General features: G+C 53.0%; 1 protein-coding gene across 1 annotated transcript in view; it reads right to left on the bottom strand.

The window, feature by feature from the left end:
- Positions 1–19,646, bottom strand: part of ENPP7 (ectonucleotide pyrophosphatase/phosphodiesterase 7) — a gene marked incomplete at both ends in the record, with an annotated part of 28,267 nt that extends 8,621 nt beyond the window's left edge. The window contains 5 exons of the mRNA XM_084750567.1: positions 16,106–16,170; positions 16,400–16,619; positions 17,133–17,759; positions 19,001–19,146; positions 19,403–19,646. Of these exons, the coding sequence (XP_084606693.1) occupies positions 16,106–16,170; positions 16,400–16,619; positions 17,133–17,759; positions 19,001–19,146; positions 19,403–19,646 (1,302 nt within the window). The remainder of the gene's footprint in view (positions 1–16,105; positions 16,171–16,399; positions 16,620–17,132; positions 17,760–19,000; positions 19,147–19,402) is intronic.
- Between the last annotated feature and the right edge of the window lie 412 nt (positions 19,647–20,058).

Here is a 20,058-nt window from a genome sequence, read left to right as displayed (position 1 = left end):
GTTTGTTTGTTTGTTTTTTGGTTTTCGAGACAAGGTCTCTCTGTGTTAGCCTTGGCTGTCCTGGACTCACTTTGTAGACTAGGCTGGCCTTGAACTCACAGCGATCCGCCTGCCTCTGCCTCCTGAGTGCTGGGATTAAAGGCATGCGCCACCATGCCCGGCCATTAACTGTATCTTAAGTCATGCATTTTGATATCAGTAGCTGTGTTTTTCCCTTAGATCAGTCATTCTCAACATGCCTAGTGCTGAGACCTTTTAATCTTTAATGCAGCTCCTTATGTTGTGGTGGCCCCACCCCAACCATAAAAGTATTTTCATTGCTGCTTCATAACTGTAATTTTGTTACTGTCAACAATCATAATGTAAATATCTGATATGCGATGGCCTGTGGAGGGTCTCCTCTCCTTGGAATGCACTCACATTTGTTTCTGTGTAACTTGTCTTGAGATCCTTCGGGGATGAGGCTGACAAAGCGTTCACTCCTGGATGTACTGGCTTGTGCTGGCTGCACGGAAACCCGCTGCACAGGCGGGGCCGCAGCCTGGCTGGAGCAGTGTGCGAGAGAAGATTGGCATCATCCCGTGTGGCCCTTTACTCCTCTGTGCTAATCATGATTTCAGCACCCGTCATAACCTCTCTCACTTCTGTGGGTAAATGTGGTTTTAGTCAATTGGAAATTACTAGATGGGGCTACAGAGGTGGCTCAGCAGTCGAGAGAGCTTGCTGTTCTTGTAGGGGACCCAGGTTTTGTTCCCAGCACCCATATTGGGTACTTATCTGTAACTCCAGCTCCAGAGGATCTGAGACATAATAATAAAATAAATAAATAATAGAATAAATCTTTAAAAAGTTACTGGAGGCAGGGATGGTGGTACACACTTCTTTTTTTTGTTTTGTTTTGTTTTTTAAATTCTCTCATACAATGCATCCCAACCACTGCTTCTCCTCCACCCATTCCTCCTGGTCCCCCCTCCCCTCTCTCCCAGATCCCCACTTCCTGTCTTCCCCAGAAAAATAAACAAGCCTCCCAGGGATGGCAACCTAACATGGCAACCTAGCAAGATACAATAAGACCAGGCACAAATCCTCACATCAAGGCTGGGCAAGGGAACCCAGTAAGGAACAGGGTCCCAAGAATAGGCAACGAGTCAGAGACTCCTCTGCTCCCACTGTCAGGAGTCCCACAGGACACCAGGCCAGCAGCCATGACGTATGTGCAGAGGACACGGCGCAGACCCACGCAGGCTCAGTGAGCCCCGTCATTCCTGCAGCCCATGGTCTCCCCAGTTCCTTGAACCCCTTTTGGCTCTCACAATTCCTCCTCCCCTCTTCTGCAGGGTCACCTGTGCTGCAAGGGGAGGGAACTGAGGGAGACCTCCAACCTGGGTTCTTTTCCCACCTAAAGTTTAGCTGGTGACGCACACTTTTAATCTCATCACTTGAGAGGCAGAGGCAGGAGGATCTCTGTGAGTTTGAGGCCAGCCTGGTCTACATAGTCAGTTCTAGGCCAACCAGGATTACACAGTGAGGCCTTGTCTCCAATAAAATAAAATAAAATAAAATAAAATAAAATAAAAAATTAAAAAAAGAAAGAAAGGAATCCTTATCATTGCTGTATTAATGGCTATTGGAACGTGGCCCAAGAATGGAGTTGACCAGGGGAATTCTGAGTGCTTGTGAGGAAACTCCAAGAAAACAAGATGAAAGTTTCTTCAAAAACATGGAATTGTTCTCAGAATGTGCTTTGTGCCCCTTCTAGGTGTAGCAGACAGGAGTGAGTTCCCTTCAGGTTGGGTACCACTACTGGCTTTTACCTGAGTTCATGCCTGTATGGGAAAACATGCTTTAGCCACACGTGGCCTGTCCTTGTGACTAGACACGTCACCTTGTGACTAGACACGTCACTCTAGACACACGAGGCTCTTCCTAACCCTCAGAGCACAAACTATCTGATGCTCTGAATAAAGTTGCTTATTGCATGAGAGTTTAGTCCACATAACCCAGGTTAGCCCTGAGTCATTGTGTACCCAAAGATGACCTTAAATTTCTAATTTTTTTCAGTCTCTACTTCTGGAGTGCTGGGATTATAAGTAGGTGCAACCATGCCCGACTTCTGCTTTCTGTTTTTCTTTTTTTTAATGTGCTGGGGGCTGAAACCAGGGCTTCGAGCTTGCCTCCCTAAGTACTCTACTAAACTGAACTAGTAACCCACTCCCCTGCCACAAACTAAACTCTCAAGGGAAAAAAAACCCCACACTTGTTTGTTTATCAGAGGACAACTTGCAGGAATCAGTTTTTCCTTCTACCATGTGGGTCCTCGGGATCAAACTCAGGGCCTCGGGCTTAGCCGCAAGCCCCTCTCCCTGCTGTGCCATGTTGTTGGCCATAGATGAACGTTCCTGAAATTAACGTTTCAAAAATGTGCTGGGCAGTGATGGCATACTCCTTCAACCCCAGCGCTTGGGAGGCAGAGGCAGGTGGGTCTCTGAGTTTGAGGCCAGGCTGGTCTACAGAGTGAGTTCCAGGACAGTCAAGGCTGCACAGAGAAACACTGACTGGAAAAACACAAACAAACAAACAAACAAACAAGCAAGAAAACTCAGTCATGCCTAATTACAAAATAAAGGGGCTCCCGCCAAGCTTCCATCACCAGAGTTGACCTCCATAGCCCATATGATGGAAGGAGAGCATGGACCCCCCAAAGCAGTGCTCTGACCTCCACGTGTGGACACAGAACAAACAAATGAGGGAGAAGTAAGCGTCCAGCAGTGGCTGGCCTGAGGAGACAGTTCCCGGGAGCTCTGTGGAAGCACCGCCTTGGGCTGGTGGCAAGGTGTCCCCTCCCGGAGGTGAGGAGAGGGCTGGAACTGGTCCCCTCCCTCAGCCTCAGCCTCCAGCTCTGCCGACAGTGGCACCGATCAGGATTGCAAGGGCAGCAGCCGAACTAGGAGAGGGTCAAGAGGGGAGTGGGGAGGGCACTGCTCCTGTGTCACGGTGCCAAAGGATTCCTGAGGAGGAAATGTCCAGCCGGGTCCTGGTGGCGCACACTTTTAATCCCAGCACTCAGGAGGCAGAGGCAGGTGGGTTGCTGTGAGTTCGAGGCCAACCTGGTCTGCAAAGTCCAGGACACAGAGAAACCCTGTCTTAAAAAACCCTGTCACTCCCACAAAGGAAACATCCAATCCTGAGTCCTGGACTGTGGCCTTCTTTGGAAACAGGATTTCCACCCATGAGGGAAATTCCTGGATGAGGGTGAGCCCTGAACCCAGGGACACAAGTCCTTATATGAGAAAAGCAGAGAGTTTGAGACACAGATATGAGGGAGGGAAGGCCTGAGCTACCATACCTGGCTCTCTGCCACATGCATGTATATATGCACATACATGTATGTACTCATGTATATGTATATATGTATGTATGCGTGCATGCTCCGTGTGTGTGCACACACACACACACACACGCGCGCGCGCGCGCGCGTGCATGCGTGTGACTGTCCTAGTTGAGGTTTCTATTGCTGTAATGAAATGAAACACCAGGACTGAAATCAACTTGAGGAGGAGAAGGTTTACTTGACTCGCACTTCCACACTGTGGTCCATCACCAAAGGAAGTCAGGACAGGAACTCAAGCAGGGCAGGGACCAGGAGGCAGGAGCTGATGCAGAGGCCATGGAGGGGTGCTGCTCACTGGCTTGCTCCCCATGGCTTGCTCAGCCTGCTTTCTTATAGAAGCCAGGACCAGCAGCCCAGGGATGGCCCCACCCGCAGTAAACTGGGCCCTCCCCCATCACTCACTAATTAAGAAAATTGCCTACAGCATGATATGGCAGCATTTCTCAGTTGAGGGTCCCTCCTCTCAGATGACTTTAGCTTGTGTCAAGTTGACATAGAGTAGCCACATGGTGATGGAAGTATAAGATGAAATAAACCCTTTTCTCTCCCACCTTATGTCTGCTCAGTGTTTTATTACAGCAACATAAAGCAAACTAGAGTAACGTGGGCTCTGGGATTCGAACTCTGGTCCTCATGCTGTGTGGCAAGTATTTCCCTATTGCATAGTTTCCCCAGATCTACCGTATTTTTGGTTTGTCCTTTTAAAATATATTTATTTTATTTTTAATTATGTGCACATGTGTGTGGGTATGTGCACATGTGACCGCAAACACCCATGGAGTCCAGAAGAGGACTTCAGGTGTCCTTCGGCTGAGTCACAGACGGTTGTGTGGTGTCTGATGTGGGTGCTGGCAACTGAACCCAGGTCCTCTGCAAGAGCAGCCAGTGCTCCTAACCACTGAGCCAGCTCTTGAGCACCAGCTGTATCTTTCAACCGAGAGTCAAGTGCCATGGCTCTGGCTCCAGTGCCAGATTGCTTCTTCGTAGTTTGCGTCCATGGGGCACTGGCCATTCTCGGTGTGTGCCCAGCCTCCCGTGGAGTGTGGGAACTCTGACTAAGTTGGCTGGTTGTCCAGGACCGAATGTCCTGGACAGAGACAGGACATTCACCCTTGGCCTCCACAGCAGCCCCAGCGCCTCTCTGTACAGCTTGTGGTATCTCTACTCCTTCCCTGCCGGGAGGACCTGCCCCTGCCTAGCCCTTGAAGAGTTACAGGCAGCGACTGGATTCCAGCTGAAAGACCCGTGTTGACAAAGTGCAGACTGGTCTTCGGCTTCCCTGTGCGTGTTCGCAGCGGGCGGGACACTGCTGTTTCACTCAGGGACGAACCAACATCTGGGCAGCAGCGGCGGTGGCGGCTGAGGGCCTGGAAGGGTGCCTTGTGATTCGATGTGGGGAGAGCAGCCTGCCCCATTGGTCTGTCTGCTTCCTCCTCCAAGCCCCACCACGCCCTGTAAACTTTTCTAAACAATTACTTTAAACAATTGTTACATGCATACACACACACATACACTCTCTCTCTCTCTCTCTCTCTCTCTCTCTCTCTCTCTCTCTCTCTCTCTCTCCTAAATATAGCCTGCCCAGTGTGTATAATGTGTGATATTTTCAGGGCTGAGCACTGGGTAAAGCAACTGGTGTGGTCTTCTCTAGTGAAGCCTATATCCCCTGCTCTCAGCCTTGCTTAGTTGCCTGCAGTTCTCTGTCTAGGGTTGAGGCCTCCTGGGCTTTCCCTGTGTGCTTTGGCACACCTACATCTTGTTCAGCTCACATTTAAGTGGTCACACTGGTGAGACTTTCTGGGCACAGCTTCTGACATTACTAGGAGATACAATCTTAGACTAAAAAAAAAAAAAAAAAATTGCCGGGCGTTGTGGTGGCGCACACCTGTAGTCCCAGCACTTGGGAGGCAGAGGCAGGTGGATCGATGTGAGTTCGAGGCCAGCCTGGTCTACAAAGTGAGTCCAGGATAGCCAAGGCTACACAGAGAAACCCTGTCTTGAAAAACCAAAAAACCAAAAAACAAAAAACAAAAAAAAAACTTTTCCACATAAACAAAAGCAACGTATGCCCTTGTAGACATATCTTGTAAAAGTGAATAAAGCTTCTATGTTGAGACCGTAAAGGGAGGGTGCAGCCTATCTTCATGTGTGTTTTATTATTCTCTCTCTCTCTCTCTCTCTCTCTCTCTCTCTCTCTCTCCACCACCCCTGGCCTCATTTTATTATCTTCTTATTTTCATCCTTTTCCTTCTTCTTCTTCATGTTCTTCTCCTTTTTCTTACCCTTATAATTTCCCCCTTCTCCTTTTCCTTCTTCCTCTTCTCCTTCTTCTCACAGTTTACACACCCCAACAAAATCTTTCAAGCAGTGCAAAAATCACAATGTGTTTACATCCTATCTCTCTATAAATAAATGATTACAATGGATATACATAAGAAATGTGTTCCCCAATATCTTCACATGATCAGATGTTTTACATATTATGGATGAGGAACAAACACGAATAACAAGTTATTTCTGAGAACTCACATACATTTGTACATAAGCAACTTGTTACATATTAACAGAGCGTAAGCAAGCAAGGGAATTTCTCAGCCAGCTTTTCTTCACTGACAGGCTTCAGTGTGCAGTTACAAAGAAGGAATCAATTACTTTAAGAAGCAATCTTATGAAGATCCTAAAGGAATCACAAATCTAAACTCCTATATAAAAATAAAGTCCTAAAGGTGCTCATCTACTCATTAATATGTTTTATTAAATCATATCAGGAAACTGAGGGCAGAAAAATAGAATAAGGAAATCACTCGTCATCTCAGTCACCAGCCCAGCTTGACAGAGTCACGTCAGCCAGTGCTGCTATGGGCCATTGTTCTTGCTTTGCCAACCTCAAAAAGTCCCTAGATTTACTATTAAGAGTGCACTTTCTAAAAAAAAAAAAAAAAAAAAAAAAAAGAGTGCACTTTCTAGCCGGGTGTGGTGGCGCACGCCTTTAATCCCAGCACTTGGGAGGCAGAGGCAGGCGGATCGCTGTGAGTTCGAGGCCAGCCTGGTCTACAAAGTGAGTCCAGGACGGCCAAGGCTACACAGAGAGACTCTGTCTCAAAAAACCAAAAAAAAAAAAAAAAAAAAAAAAGAGTGCACTTTCTAGCCGGGCGTGGTGGCGCATGCCTTTAATCCCAGCACTTGGGAAGCAGAGGCAGGCAGATCTCTGTGAGTTCGAGGCCAGCCTGGTCTACAAAGTGAGTCCAGGACAGCCAAGGCTACACAGAGAAACCCTGTCAAAAAAAATGTACTTTTTATTAACTTCAATTGTCTCCCTAGATTTCCCACATCAGGGCCACTAGCAAAAACATCTTTACCTAACCTTGTTGAACAATCTATTTTTCCAAATTCTTTCTAAGGGTAGTGACCATTGTTAGCAATCTACATCTGCAGATTGTTTTCAGAGATGGTGGTTGAACCATTAATAGGCTCCTAGCAGCAAGGCCTGAAGGAGATTAAGCATTACTCCTGCGTATGCCAACGATACTGCCCAGTGAGAGGCTGGGAGCCGCCTTTATAGTCCTCACACAATTCACATATTAAGGGGATTATAAGGACCGCAAAGGTAACAAGCAGAGCTGTGCTCCATAACAGCATGAAGTCCTCAGGACACGCAGTTCTCAGGGTTATGCCTCGCCGAGACACACCCATCCTGGGCTTGCTAGCCGGTGGGCCGCATTCCATGAGTTCTAGAGCTGTTTTGCTGTTCCTCCTGCACGGACTCTGACAGAAAGTAACCCACTGATCATCATCTAAGCCTACACCTAGGAGGAGAACAGGTACGAATCTAAAATTAAAAAGCATTACTTCTTCTGACCGCTTGTGCTCAGTGGTTAAAAGCCATTTTCCACGCAGTGATGAAGGAATTCATGAGCTGGTGCAACCTGGAGAAGTGCATTACAGTTCTCACATAGGTTTATCGTTTCCTCGAGAGAGAGGACTTGCTGGGATATTTTGAAGGATTCTTTCGTCCTGGGAGACCCTTGCCTCCAAGACAGAGCTCAGTCAGAGCCATCCAGTGTTTTTGTTTTGTGGGGTAAGCGGCGAGGGAGCTGCTTCACCTCCCCTGTCAGTGTGTGAATCACGGACAGGGGAGATGCTCAGGTGAGACTTGGTACTGGAGGTTGGTCTGATGTGTTTTGATGCTAATTACTGCTTGCTATCTCTGTGCCCCACCTGGACCTTGCCTAAGAGCCTAACCTGTTTGACCAATAAAAGGCCATCACACCTGGGCAGGGCAAATGGGATGGGCGTGGCTAAGGTTCCAGGGCTTAGAGAGACAGAGAGAATCTTGGGAGGAGAAGAGACCAGAGGAAAGGAGAAGAAAGCTGGGCCCATGGGTTAGGTGGAGGAGAAGCACCCAGCCGGCGTGGACGGAGACTTGGCCCAGACGAAAATAATTAGCAAGTATTTGGGATTATGGATGGGAGGTAGCTTGATAGAAATTATTAGAAGCAGATGGCATGGGATACCTGCCCCACTATGGGAAGTGGTTTAAGTGAATTAATATCTGCCCTGCCACAGGCTATCTAAGGCTATTTTAAAATATAACAGGTGTCTGTGTCTTGATTGATTGCTAGCAGGTTATAAAGTACTGCCGCAATAATAATTATAGGCCTGATAGTAAACATTATTGGACCATACGGGTAAAATAACTGGGACAACTTGGGATGTTTTCCCAGAATGAGGCCAAGAGCCACAGGTGATCATCACTGCAAACACCCCAGACGCTGCGGGCTGTGCTCTGGGTGGGTCCCAGTCTTGATTCAGGGCAGTGAGGTGGGGTCCCGGGTTCCTCTAACTTTTCTGTCCTCCTATCTCACAGGGTGGGGGTTGGGGGGTGACTTGGGGAGGGGCCGTGTGTTAGGTCTGCCGATGTCCTTAGAGTCACTTCCAGGCTTGTAACCCCAATGGCCCCAACATGGATAACGGGGACCAGGCCCAGATACTTTGCTGTCTATTCTGGCAACAAAGATTGGAACGTCGGGGACACTTCCTGGTAGGTCACCTGAGGGGACTACACTGACAGTCCAGCCTCACGGTGCCAGGCTATAACCATCTCATCCAGGTTGCAGAGGTGACTGACTCTCATGCTCAAACACAACACGTAGGGCAGTCGGGTGGGACAGCGAGGCACAGGCACAGACCCAGGTGCGCAACCCTCTTCTTCATCAGGGTCTACTTCCTCTACCAGATCCGGAGGATGTTTCCAGAGTGCATTCTGGGACGTCGAGATCCCGGCTTGCGATCTGCGCCCGAGTGTGTGGTGACCAGCGTCGGTGGCTAGAATGTGTAGCTGTGTAGCACTTAACGTGTAAGGTCGTCTGTACTAGGTGCCAGCATGTAGCGTGCTTTGTGTGTATTTCCGTGCCTAGTGTGTGCGTGGGGTTGGGAGCTGTGTGCAACGATGTAAGCCATGGAGGACAGTGCGTGCGGGATTACTGCATTGCATCCGCCCCCAAACCTTGCTCCATCCAGCTCTGGGCTCAGCTCACTTTAGAACTCAATGGTCCAGCCCCAGGCGCGGGAACAGGCCGCGGGTTACCATGGCAACAGATGCTCCTCCAACCCTGCGCCACCTAGAGCTGCTGCCGGCCAGGCGTGGGGAGGGGGCTGAGCATCCAGGCCGGCGATGTGGGGGGATGGAAACCACTTCCCCGGAACTGGGATAAATGGGGTGCTCCAGACGCGCCCCCTGGGAATCGTTTGCAAACCCTGGTGCTAAGAGCTAATGTTATTCGTTGGGCAGCGTCAGGCTTGTGTGTGTGTGTATTGCATTGCTTCTGAGGTCCCTCCTGCTGGCCCTGAACTTGTCCGTTAACACGGCTTAAGATGAACGGTCAGGCTTAGGAACCTTGCAGATCCTCCTACGGGGCCCTGCAGAATAAGAAACGGAGGCCAATCGGGTGACTCCACGCCGCTGGCTTACTGGTTTGTGGAAGGACTCAACTCTATCGCAGTAGCGCCTCTGGTGAGGGCTGGCCATGTCCCACCGGTATCGAACTCAGAGAGATGCTCGCCTTTATCTCGTTCGTTGTGGGGAAGTTCGGCGAGAGTAATTTCCAGCCAGCATCCCATTCACTCCGGACTGTGGGGTCCTGGCCCGCAGAGCGCGAACACTCAGACTCTCAGGACCACCCACACTTGGATTCAGAGGTGTGCAGTGTGCGCCCCTGGATTTGCTCAGGGAGGTGCTCAAATCTCAGAGCCGCATCCTGGGTGCTGAGTGTGGTGGGAAAGCAGGAGATTTCCCTGAAGCCTGGGCCTCAGCATCCTGGCTCTCTTCTCTAAACAGCTGCGTTCTCTCCTCTTCCTCCTCTTCTCGTCTCTTCTCTTCTTCTTCTTCTTCTTCTTCTTCTTCTTCTTCTTCTTCTTCTTCTTCTTCTTCTTCTTCCTCTCTCTCTCTCTCTCTCTCTCTCTCTCTCTCTCTCTCTCTCTCTCTCTCTCTCTCTCTCTCTCTCTCTCTCTCTCTCTCTCTCTCTCTGTGGTAGGGGTGGGCGGGTGTGTGTGTGTGTGTCACCCTGCCGACTTACCCCTGGTGGCTGAGTCTGAGCAATCCGAGCTGCAGTAGCTGAAGTTGCTCTCTCTCACTGCGGAAGCTGCCCGGGAAAGGCTTTTCTGGGGTTGAGGAGCCCAGGAGCGCCACCTCCTGGTGACAGCCGACATTGTAGAACCAACTCTGAAGGGGCGGGGCCTCTTGACAAAGGGGGCTTTCTGTGTCCCCACACCGACCACCCAAGTGGGTCCCAGGATGTTTCATTTGCTGCTTCCGGTTGACAGCGGCCGGTGAAAGGGTGGCATGTTATTATCACTGCCCAGCCATGTCCCTGCGGCTGCGGGATGTGGGACATGGCTTTGTTTCCGTGGGGTTTGTGCCAGTCTGACCTGGGCCAGTGATACTCAGAACTTTGTGCAGAGAGACTTCCCAAGCAGTGTTAGCCTTAGGCAGTCAGACATGCCCAGGGAAACTGAGCATCTCTGTGGGAGCCTGGGGACACGTTTGGATGCTGGCCCTGGGGAGGCCAAGTGCCTCCCTGCAGAGCTTCCCGGTGGCAGGGACCCCCGTGTCCACAATGTGCCTGCCTGCTCTGTTGTGTACTCAAAATCTTATTTTAAACTCACTCTTTTTTTAAAAAAAAAATACTTAAATGTGTTTATTGCCAGGCCTGGCAATAACTAAATAGTAATTAAAACAAACACTTTTAATCCCAGAATTTGGGAGGCAGAGGAAGGTTCTGTGAGTTCCAGAACAGCCAGGGCTACATAGTGAGAACCCGTGTCTCATCAATCAATCAATCAATCAATCAATCAATTAATCAATCAATCGTGTATGTCTGTGTGTCCCTGCATTTGCTTGTGTGTGCTTCATATGGAAGCCAGAGGTTAGCATCAAATGTCTTACACCTTATTTTTATTTTTTCGGCAAGGGTCTAATAGTGTAGCTCTGGCTGTCCTGGAACTCACTCTGTAGATCAGGCTGGCCTTAAACTCACAGAGATCCACCTGCCTCTGCCTCTGCCTCCCACGTGCTGGGATTAAAGGCGTGTGTGCCACCATTCTTAGCTGCCTTCTACTATTTATTTATTTTTATATGAGACAGGGTTTTTCTGTGTGGCCTTGGCTATCCTGGACTCGATTTGTAGACCAGGCTGGTCTCTAACTCACAGAGATCACCTGCCTCTGCCTCCCTGAGTGCTGGATTACAGGCTCTCACCCCTGTGCCTGGCTCACTTGTATTTTTAAATTACACATGTACTGTATGGGTCCCAATTGCTGCAGTGCACATGTGGAGGTCAGAAGGAAATTTCCAAGGAGTTGATTCTCTCCACCATGTGGGGCCCAGGTATTGAACTCGGGTTTGGTGGCAGGCACCGTTCCCCAGTGAGCCACCGTCCTGAACCCTGCGCCTTACTTTTTCCTGAGACAGGCCAGTGCTTGGGTCACAGGCGCGCATCGCCACCTGTGTGCTTTTGTTTGGTGCTGGAGATCCTGTCTCAGGCCCTCAGGCTTGGCAAGCTGGCATCTGGCCACCGAGCCCTCTCCTTGGCCCCTTAAGTTTACTTTAAAAGGGAACAGACTGTCATAGGGGCCTCCTAAGCAGGAATGCAGTGCAGGTGAAACACTTGTAGCACCATCTGGGTGTGGCTGTGAAGCAGGTGGAGCCAGGACCCCTGTCGCCCAGGGGAGTGGCTTGACTCAGGGGCTTCAGCCAGAAACACTGCTTAGGAAACCAGTGCGCTTAAAGGGGGGCTAGAGGTGGGGGCGTTCTCAGCGTTTTGGCACCTGTCAGTCTGTCTCTTAGGAGGCTTGCTTGCTTGTTTGTTTGAGACAGGCTCTCACTATGCAGACCAGGTTGGTCTCAAACTTGCCATCCTCCTGCCTCAGCCTCCCGAGAGCTAGAATTGTAGGCATGGGCTGCCTCCCTGGCTTATGATCCCTGATTTTACAGATGAGGGAGTTTAGGCCCAGAGGAAGTTGGCAACTTGCCCAAGACCGAGGAGCCAGCAACTCTTGGCAAGGGAGTTGGTAGTATTTTAGGCGATCCATGTGGACCTCGGTCCTGTTCTCCACAGGGGAAGCTCAGCTTTGCAGGGAGGACCCCTCAGGCCACCTAGCATCTGGAGTAAGAAATAGAGACATAACCTCTACCTGATCTCCATCCAGGTGGGGCAGGCTCCCAGGGGCTGGGACAGGGCTGGAGCCAGCCATAGTGTCCGAGCTGCTGTTTGTGCATCTGTGTGTGCGCGTGCGTGTGTGTGTGCATGCGCCTGTATGGGCAGGCAGTGGAAGTGGGTGTGGGTTAGTCTTCTCCAGCAACCTATTTGATGTGGGATCATGAGCCTATGTGATTCTTGGGCTGGTCAGCACCCCAGCTCCAGGCATCTAGGCAGGGATTTCTGGAGGTGGGGTCTGGCCAGGTCCCAGGTGCAAAAGAACAGAAGCTGGAGATCAGGGGGAGCACAGGCGCCCTCCTACAGCTGTCACCTGAGGAGTGTATCTATGGTCACAGTGGGAGCCATTCTGGAGGGAGCTGGGCCATCACACGGCCTCTGCAGCGGGATGGTGACAGGATGCTCAGGTACTTTGTGCGTGCTGCTCCCTTCCCTTGGATAGTGTCAATCCTTATACTGGCATCCAGGGAATCCGCTCCAGACAGGAAGCCAGGCCTGGGGCAGCTCGCTTGGGGCAGCTCCCCTGTCAGAGGCCAGGCCTGGGGCACGCTTGACTGCTGATGCCCAGGTTGCCCAAGCCCAGCTCTCAGTATGGAGAATGCACAAGCTGCTGCTGCAGCCTTGGCCACCCGGCTCTGCACAGGAGCCCGTCACCCTGACAGTGTTTGCGCTTCCCACCTTGTGTGTTTCCGCTTGGCCCTGTGGCCCGTGGACAACACTAGCTCCCTGTGCGCTCACAGAAGGCCTCATTCATTTTCCTCTTTCAGTGCAGAGCCCACCCTTGTGCCAGGATCCTCTGGTGGGCCAAAGCCGCCTGCCCCAAGCAAGAATGAACTGCTTCTGCTGTGTTTGACCGCTGTCTTAAAGACTTAGTTACCTATGACACATCTCTTTGCCGCCCCCCCCCCCATTAGCTCCAGCAACTGTTTCAAACTCGGTGTACCAGTAATGGAGCTGTTCCCAGGGTGCTTTGCTGGACAGTGCCCTCTTGTGGCAGATGTCAGAAACCCAAGGTGTCCTGGTTGGAGGTCTGGCTCTCACAGAAGCCCAGAGCACCCTTTGCTGCCCAGTATCCTGCCCTAGCCAGGCTCAGCCCTGCAGGGCTCCAGCATGCCCCATGCAGCCATAGTGGGAGTGAGAGGATTGGCACTGGTTTAGAATGGCAAACCTGGGCAGCTGGTCTTATTGCCAGGCCTGTGATGGCCACGTGTGAGCCGACACCACGAGGCAGAGAGAGAGGGTGGTGGTAGGGGCTTTGGTAAGCCGGGAGGCTGGGCCTATGCCTGTCCAGTCCAGAGTTTGACAGCTTGCTCGGAGCCAAGAGACAGCTTCTAGAGACTTCTTGGAAAAACAGGCATCATGTTTTGGCACGGGAGAGATAGGTCTGGGGAGGGAGAGGAAGCAGAGACAAGGTCCGAGAGGAAGAGTCTGGTGACTCCCAGTTGGCTCCTGGAGGACACAGGCAAATGCACGCAGGTGGTTGTGGGAGAGTGTCCAACCTGTGGCCCTAGCAGCTGCATGCTCCGCAGAATAGCAATCAACACTGCTCAACCCAGAATCATGAGATTTGTTTGCTTGTTCTCGGTAACTTAGGTTTCGTGGGTCTTGAATGTGAGCCTGTTGCGGTGTGATGTTTATAGGCTGGTATAGACCCTCTGCTGCTGGGGTGAGTGAGAAGGGTGGAGCACCGGCTCTGGAGTGCACAGGGACAGAGTGGAGCTGCAGCCTCACCCTTTACCCAAAGGCAGCGGAGGGCTGCGCATGCCAGGTGACACCCTTTTCCAGGGGCAAGTGTGCGGGTAGAGCCTGTGGGTAGGGGTCACAGCTCGGAGCTCTGCGCTGAGTCTGCGCTCTGCACTCTACTGCCCACCCTGTCTCATGTCAGCCTCCAGCTATGGGAGAATTCACACCTCGAGAATGGGCAGGTGCTAAGAGAAGTCCATCCCTGCCCTCCATCCTTCCCCTCCCCCCCCCCCGCCTCCCTCTCCCCCCTGCCCCTCCCCCCACCCCCACCTCCGTGAGCATAAATTGCCTAATCTGTCTTGCTTTATCCTCCTTGCCTGAGAGTTTGAGCCTTGCTGTTTTGGTGCCCACCCCCTAGCCTTCAGCAGAACAAGGCTGTGAGTGTGTTCTGCGGACTCCAGCCCTGTTCAGTGTCATCACCTCCCTGCCTGTGTGGGGGTCAGAGCCTCTGGAGGCAGGTTTGGAAATGCCAGCATGTAGACTTAGCTCCTCCGCTAGCGGCCTGGCACTAGTCAGCTGAGGACTCTGGCTTCAGCATCCTTACCGCTAAGAGGGAGTTAGGCAGAAGGATCTTTAGCTGGGGGGGGGGTTCCCTTCTGGGTGTGGCATTCCTCGCCCCTCCCACCTGTGTGCTGGCTGTGTCTTCTCGGTGAGAGACCGGCCTTCATCTCTCCTTGTCCTTGTCTGACATGCCATGTGTGTGAACTGCTAGCCTGAGCCACACACTGGGTGTAAGTAAGGCTTCAGGGTGCAAAGTGTTGCTCTGCTATGGCTTCAAGAGGATGCTCCACAGGCATGGAAGACGGATCCAGACCAAAACAACTCAGGGCTCCTGGCCCTCCCCGGCGTCTTTGCATTGAGATTGCCTCTGCCCACTATGGGACCTGAACCCCAGGCCACGCTTCATCTGTCCTTTCTTGTCCTCTGTACCCAAGATCTGCCCCCATCCTGAATGCCCAGCCTCCTGGAGGTATCCCCAGCCTGTCAGCCTTAGGTCACCTCTGCCTGCTTGAGTGTCTTGCGTGCACCCCTGGATTGACCTGACCTCCTCATTGGTTTTTATGCTTCTGCCCCATGTCTGAGCCACACTCCACCCATGATGGCCTCCCTTGAAGGCTCAGTGTGCACAAAGCACCTTCCCTTGCACACAGGCCTCTTGTACACATCCATCTTGCACACAGTCATCTTGCATACATGCATCTTGCACACCAGCCTCTTGCACACAGCCTTCCAACCCACTGGCTTCTTTCACTTTCAGAATTTTGCCAAGCCCTGTGTGCCTGGGATTCCCTGCTCCCACCTTCTGCTGGGCATGGCTACCTGTCAGCCTCTCAGCCCAGGTACACCTCCCCAGGGAGGCTTCTTTCAGGTTCAGTGACCCTAACTGCAGCCCTACCCTGCCCCTGCTGAGGCCATCCTCTCCCCGCAGCCACCTCCTGGGTCACCGGCATGAACTGGGTGAACACGTTCACTTCTTGTGCCTCTGAGTTACAAACACCACATCTAGGGCCGTCTTTTCCTTTCCTTTCTTTCTTTTGATGGTTCTGAGGACGAGCCCAGGGATGTGTGTATGTGGTCAGAGCCTCTGCCCCAGCACCACAGCCCAGCCTGGATGGCCGTGTTCACTGCATGTCACTAGTCATGCCTCCAGCCCAGCACTGAGTGAGCTTCTGCTCTGGGTTTCTAGAAGAGGTGAATGATTTTCTTTTGTTCTGGCCAAGGGCTGTGACTGCACAGGACACAAAAACAGGGTGGTCCTGTCACTTGTCATGCTGGTGGGATGTCTTCAGAGGGAGGCTGGAACCTGGCACATTCTGGAACCATCCAGCCTTGCAGTTCTCTTCAAACAACCCCAATGTGAGCTTTGAGGTCCTCTGCACTGTAGCTCTGGATGGCGCCAGGAAGGAGTGGGTGGCTCTGGGTAGAGGCGAGGGAGGCATCTGGGGGGGGGGGGCAGCAGGACTGTTGCTTGACAAAGATGTCCTCCAAGCCTACACTAGCACATCAAGGGACCTCGGGAGCGGCTCTTTGGCTGCCAGGCTGGTTGGTAGAACTCAGAAGCTGTGCTCTGGCTGCCGACCTCTGGAGGTGGGAGTGGGTGAGGGGGAAGGGGGGGATCTTGGCGGTGCCCTGTGGGGAGGGAACTTCAGACTGAGAAGCAGGAATCCGAGTCTTGCCACATCCTTCCAGCCTCCTCTGCTTTGTGGGTCTTTGAACTCGACTGAGAGGTGGGGCCTTATGTGACCTTCATCAGAACCGTTAGGATCCCCATCAGTGCCAAGATCAAGTGGAGCTGGCTGCCGAGCAGGAGAGCGGCAGACCCTAGGAGAGACAGAAGGTCCCGTGAGAGGAGAGGCGTGTCTCTCAACTCCACAGGCTTATGGAGGACGGGCAGGCAGTTCCTGGCTAGTCCCATGAGCCTCTAGGCTTCTCTCTCAACAATCACCTTGGGGTGTGTGCAGTGACCTGGTTGCAGGCACGCACGCTCACAGGTGTGTGCCTGCCAGCTCCATGAGTGGGCTCCACAGGAAGGGTGCTGCTCCTGACTCACCCGATCGGAGCAGGGGTTGCAGGGTGCCAGGGTGTCCATCGTTGGGCTCCGGCACAATGCCCAGCAGCTTGCACATGAGCTCGTATACATGGATGCTCTCAAAGGGCTCCACCTCCAAGCCTGCCTTGAAGCTGGGACCCACAGCCCGGAAGATGGTCTTCATGTCCATGGCCCGGTTGTCAAAGCCGTGTTCCCCGTTGTTGAACTGGACGTTTATTCGCTGCAGGGAGGGTTAGGGTTTGGGTCATTAATGGGGCCACGGTGCCCCACTACCTTCCTCTCGGTCTTTCCCAGCTCCTCCATGCGTTGGCATCCATGTTGGTGGATGGCCTTAAGGAAAGGTTGCAATGTGTGGTAAGGTGTGCACATGCCAGCTACATGTATGGCTGACTTCTGGATTCCTATCAATTCTGAGAACCCCCCCCGCCCCCCCCACCCCTACCCCCACTCCCACGCCCAAAGATGGAAACCTCAGTGAATAACCGTGGGCCATCATGGAGATCCCATGACACTGAGTAAGGGTAGAGATGTCAGCCTGAGGCCACGGTTCGGGGTGCCTGCTCCTAGGAGGAGTCCTTCTCTGGTGTGGACTCTACTTCCTGTTCTCCGGCCCCCTTCGAACACCCACGCCTGTTGCGCAGAGCTGATCGCGTCCCTCGGGCGGCTGACACACATCTAAGTAGGGGCCGGGTAGAACCGGCGTGCCACCCACAAGCATCAGCAGCCCACTGACCCCATGGATGACGTAGCCGAGGTCACTGTACACGAGCAGGGGCGTGATCCTGGGGTTGTTGGCGTAGTGGAAGATCTCAGGGAAGTCCTCCTTCTTGTACACATGCAGTCTGGGGTGGGCATCCTTGAGGGCACTGTACACTTTCTCCATCTTCCCTTCCTTGGGAATCAGCAACCCGTTGGGCCCGTAGTCTAAGAGCTCGAACTCGATGTCTTTGAAGGTGAAGTTGGGGAACTTGTGGAACTCGACCAGGTCGCTGGCTGCCTTGTGGACTGTTGTCATGCCGTGGTCTGACGTGATGATCAGGTTGAGGCTGTCTGTGAGGTGGTGGCGCTCGATGCTGTCCCGGAGGTAGCCCACGGTCCTATCTACTTGTTTCACCATGTCTTTCCTCTCCTGGGACTCGGGGCCGTACTTGTGGCCAGTGGAGTCTGGCTCCCCAAAGTAGAGAGTGACCAGGGCCGCGTTTTCCTCCGTGAACCACTTCATCACCGTGTCCACGTTTTCCCTCCACTCCTTCTCATCTGTGTAGTTGTGAAAGATGCCTTCCTTCCGGCTCATCGTCACGGCTTCGCCTTGGTAGGTGACGTTCCCACCGGGGTAGAAAAAGGAGCCGGTTTTTAAGCCCTGCAGAATGAAGCCGGTGTAAGCTCCAGGACTCCTCATCCTGTGCCTGCCCCGAACCTGCCCGCCCCTTGCCTTGAGGCTTTCTGAAGTGGATTTTATGCCACAGCTGGCGGGGTGGGGGGCAGGGACGGCTCAGCTGGAGGACAGGCACCCAGCATCCTCACATGCTCCGTCCTTCAGCCTCCTCTCCTTGAGACTCTGCCAGCCTCTGGCCTTCCTTCACTGACTGCGTCCCTGTCCACCTTGCGCCACCAACCTGCTCACCCGTCGTCCCATAAATCCTCATTGCCGGAGGACCAAGTGCCACATGACAGGAGGCAGCCACCCGGGTGGAGGTGGAACCCGGGTTATTTCTGCCCACCTGGAAATCCTCCTTTTAACTTCACTGACCAGAAGCCTCACTTGAAAAGAAAAATCTCTCGGGGCAAAGCAAACTGGGGCCTGTTCCTGGTCTCAACACTGCACCGCACCTTCTGTTCAATCTTTGAGCCTTTATTGTCCGATGCCCAGTGGTGGGAACAGATAAAGGGAGTCTTTGCTCAGCAGCTCCTTACTGAGTCACTTAGCTGGACTGTGTGAGCACGCTCCTCCTCTCTAGTGGCCACAGGGCGTGGCCTGCTCCCCCTTCCTTCCATTCTTCTTCCTTTCTTGACAGGGTCTTGCATAGCCCAGGCTGGCCTCAGACTCACTGTGTAGCCAAGGATGACCTTAAACTCCTGATCCTCCTGTCTCACTTCCCAAGTGCTAGGTTAGGCCAGACGTGGTGGCGCACGCCTTTAATCCCAGCACTCGGGAGGCAGAGGCAGGCAGATTGCTGTGAGTTCGAGGCCAGCCTGGTCTACAAAGCGAGTCTAGGACAGCCAAGGCTACACAGAGAAACCCTGTCTCGAAAAACCAACAAAACAAAACAAAAACAAAGCCCCAAGTGCTAGGTTGCAGGTGTGAACCACCACACCCGGCTTTCTGTGGGCTGAGACTGGAACCCGGAGTCCCATGCATGCCAGGCGGGCACTCTGCCAACCCAGGTGCCTCCTTAGCCCTGGTCTCCCTTTCTTTGACAGGACAGAGAAAGTCCAAGAGACACAGGCCTTGGACCACAGCTGAGCCCTGATGTCGGCCTGCAGGGTCCCCACCAGCCCCCTCCTCAGGAGCTTGCCCGAGAGCAGCCCTCTGCGCCAGGAGGCCAGGATGCTGGCACCTGCTGTGCCTCGGTTTCTCTGTGGGTGGGCTGGCCGTCTTACCTGCCTCTGGGCTGTGATCCAGATGGGTATGCTGCCGTTGTCCCACCACCTCTGGATGCCGAGCGTGGCGTGGTAGGGCAGCCTCACCGTGGTGGTGGTGTTGTAGTACATGTTATGCACCACCCCGTGGTTCTCGATGTATTTGCCTGAGTGGGGAGCGGAGGGGCATGCGTGGGGAGAGGCTTGAGAGTCCACAGTCGCCTGGAATCCCCACGGCACGCCATTCCCTCGGGATGGCTGTGGAACAAGCCCTTGACCGGGTGCCACCAACAGGGGACCCCTGAAGGCCCCTTGTCTGGGCTCTCCATCCCACTGGACGCCCCCTCAGAGCAATGGCCTCTCACCTCTGACCAAGGTGCTTCCGCTGCCATTCCCAAACCCCACCCGGAGGCTGACACTCACCAGTGACCAGTGTGAAGTGACAGGGGCTAGTCATGGTGATGAAGGCGGGAGTCATGTACCGCGCTTTCACTCCCTCTTGGGCCATGGTGTCCAGATTAGGGGTGTCCACATCTTGGTCATAGTCCCAGCGGAAGCCGTCAAAAGACACAAGGAGTAACTTGTGCTGCCTTTGGACGGGAGCCCCAGTCCCCCAAGCTGGGAGGGTGGCCAGGGCCACCGCGAGGAGGACAGCTGAGTGTCCCATGTTTGGCCTTCAAATGAAGAAGTGCACAGGCAGGTCAGGCCGGGACTGGAGCAAAGTCTCATGGCCAGCCAGGCCTCTTATCCTCCTGTGCATCTCCAGAGCTGGGCGGTCACCGGCCTGGACTTTGGACGTGAGGGTTGTGTGGTGCTGGGGTGGCCTCGGTCTCTAATGGAGGCCCCTGGCTCCCCAGTCTCCGTTCCTTCCTCCTCCCGTGTCCTTCCCAGGGAGGAGCAGGGAGGGCCTATGGCTCAGAGCCTAGAAAGTAGACTTTCATCTGGAACTGCCCCGCTGCAGTATTGTTTTAAAAATTATCTGTATTACCTGTATCATCTGTAGGCCTGGCTAGCAATCAAGACACTGACACTTGTTATATTTTAAAATAGCCTTAGTTAACCTGGGGCAGGGCAGATAT

Source organism: Acomys minous (genome assembly GCF_964271855.1).
Source record: "Acomys minous genome assembly, chromosome: 12".
Classification (NCBI taxonomy): domain Eukaryota; kingdom Metazoa; phylum Chordata; class Mammalia; order Rodentia; family Muridae; genus Acomys; species Acomys minous.
Note: the sequence above shows the minus strand (reverse complement) of the source record. Positions and strands in the feature narration are given on the sequence as shown.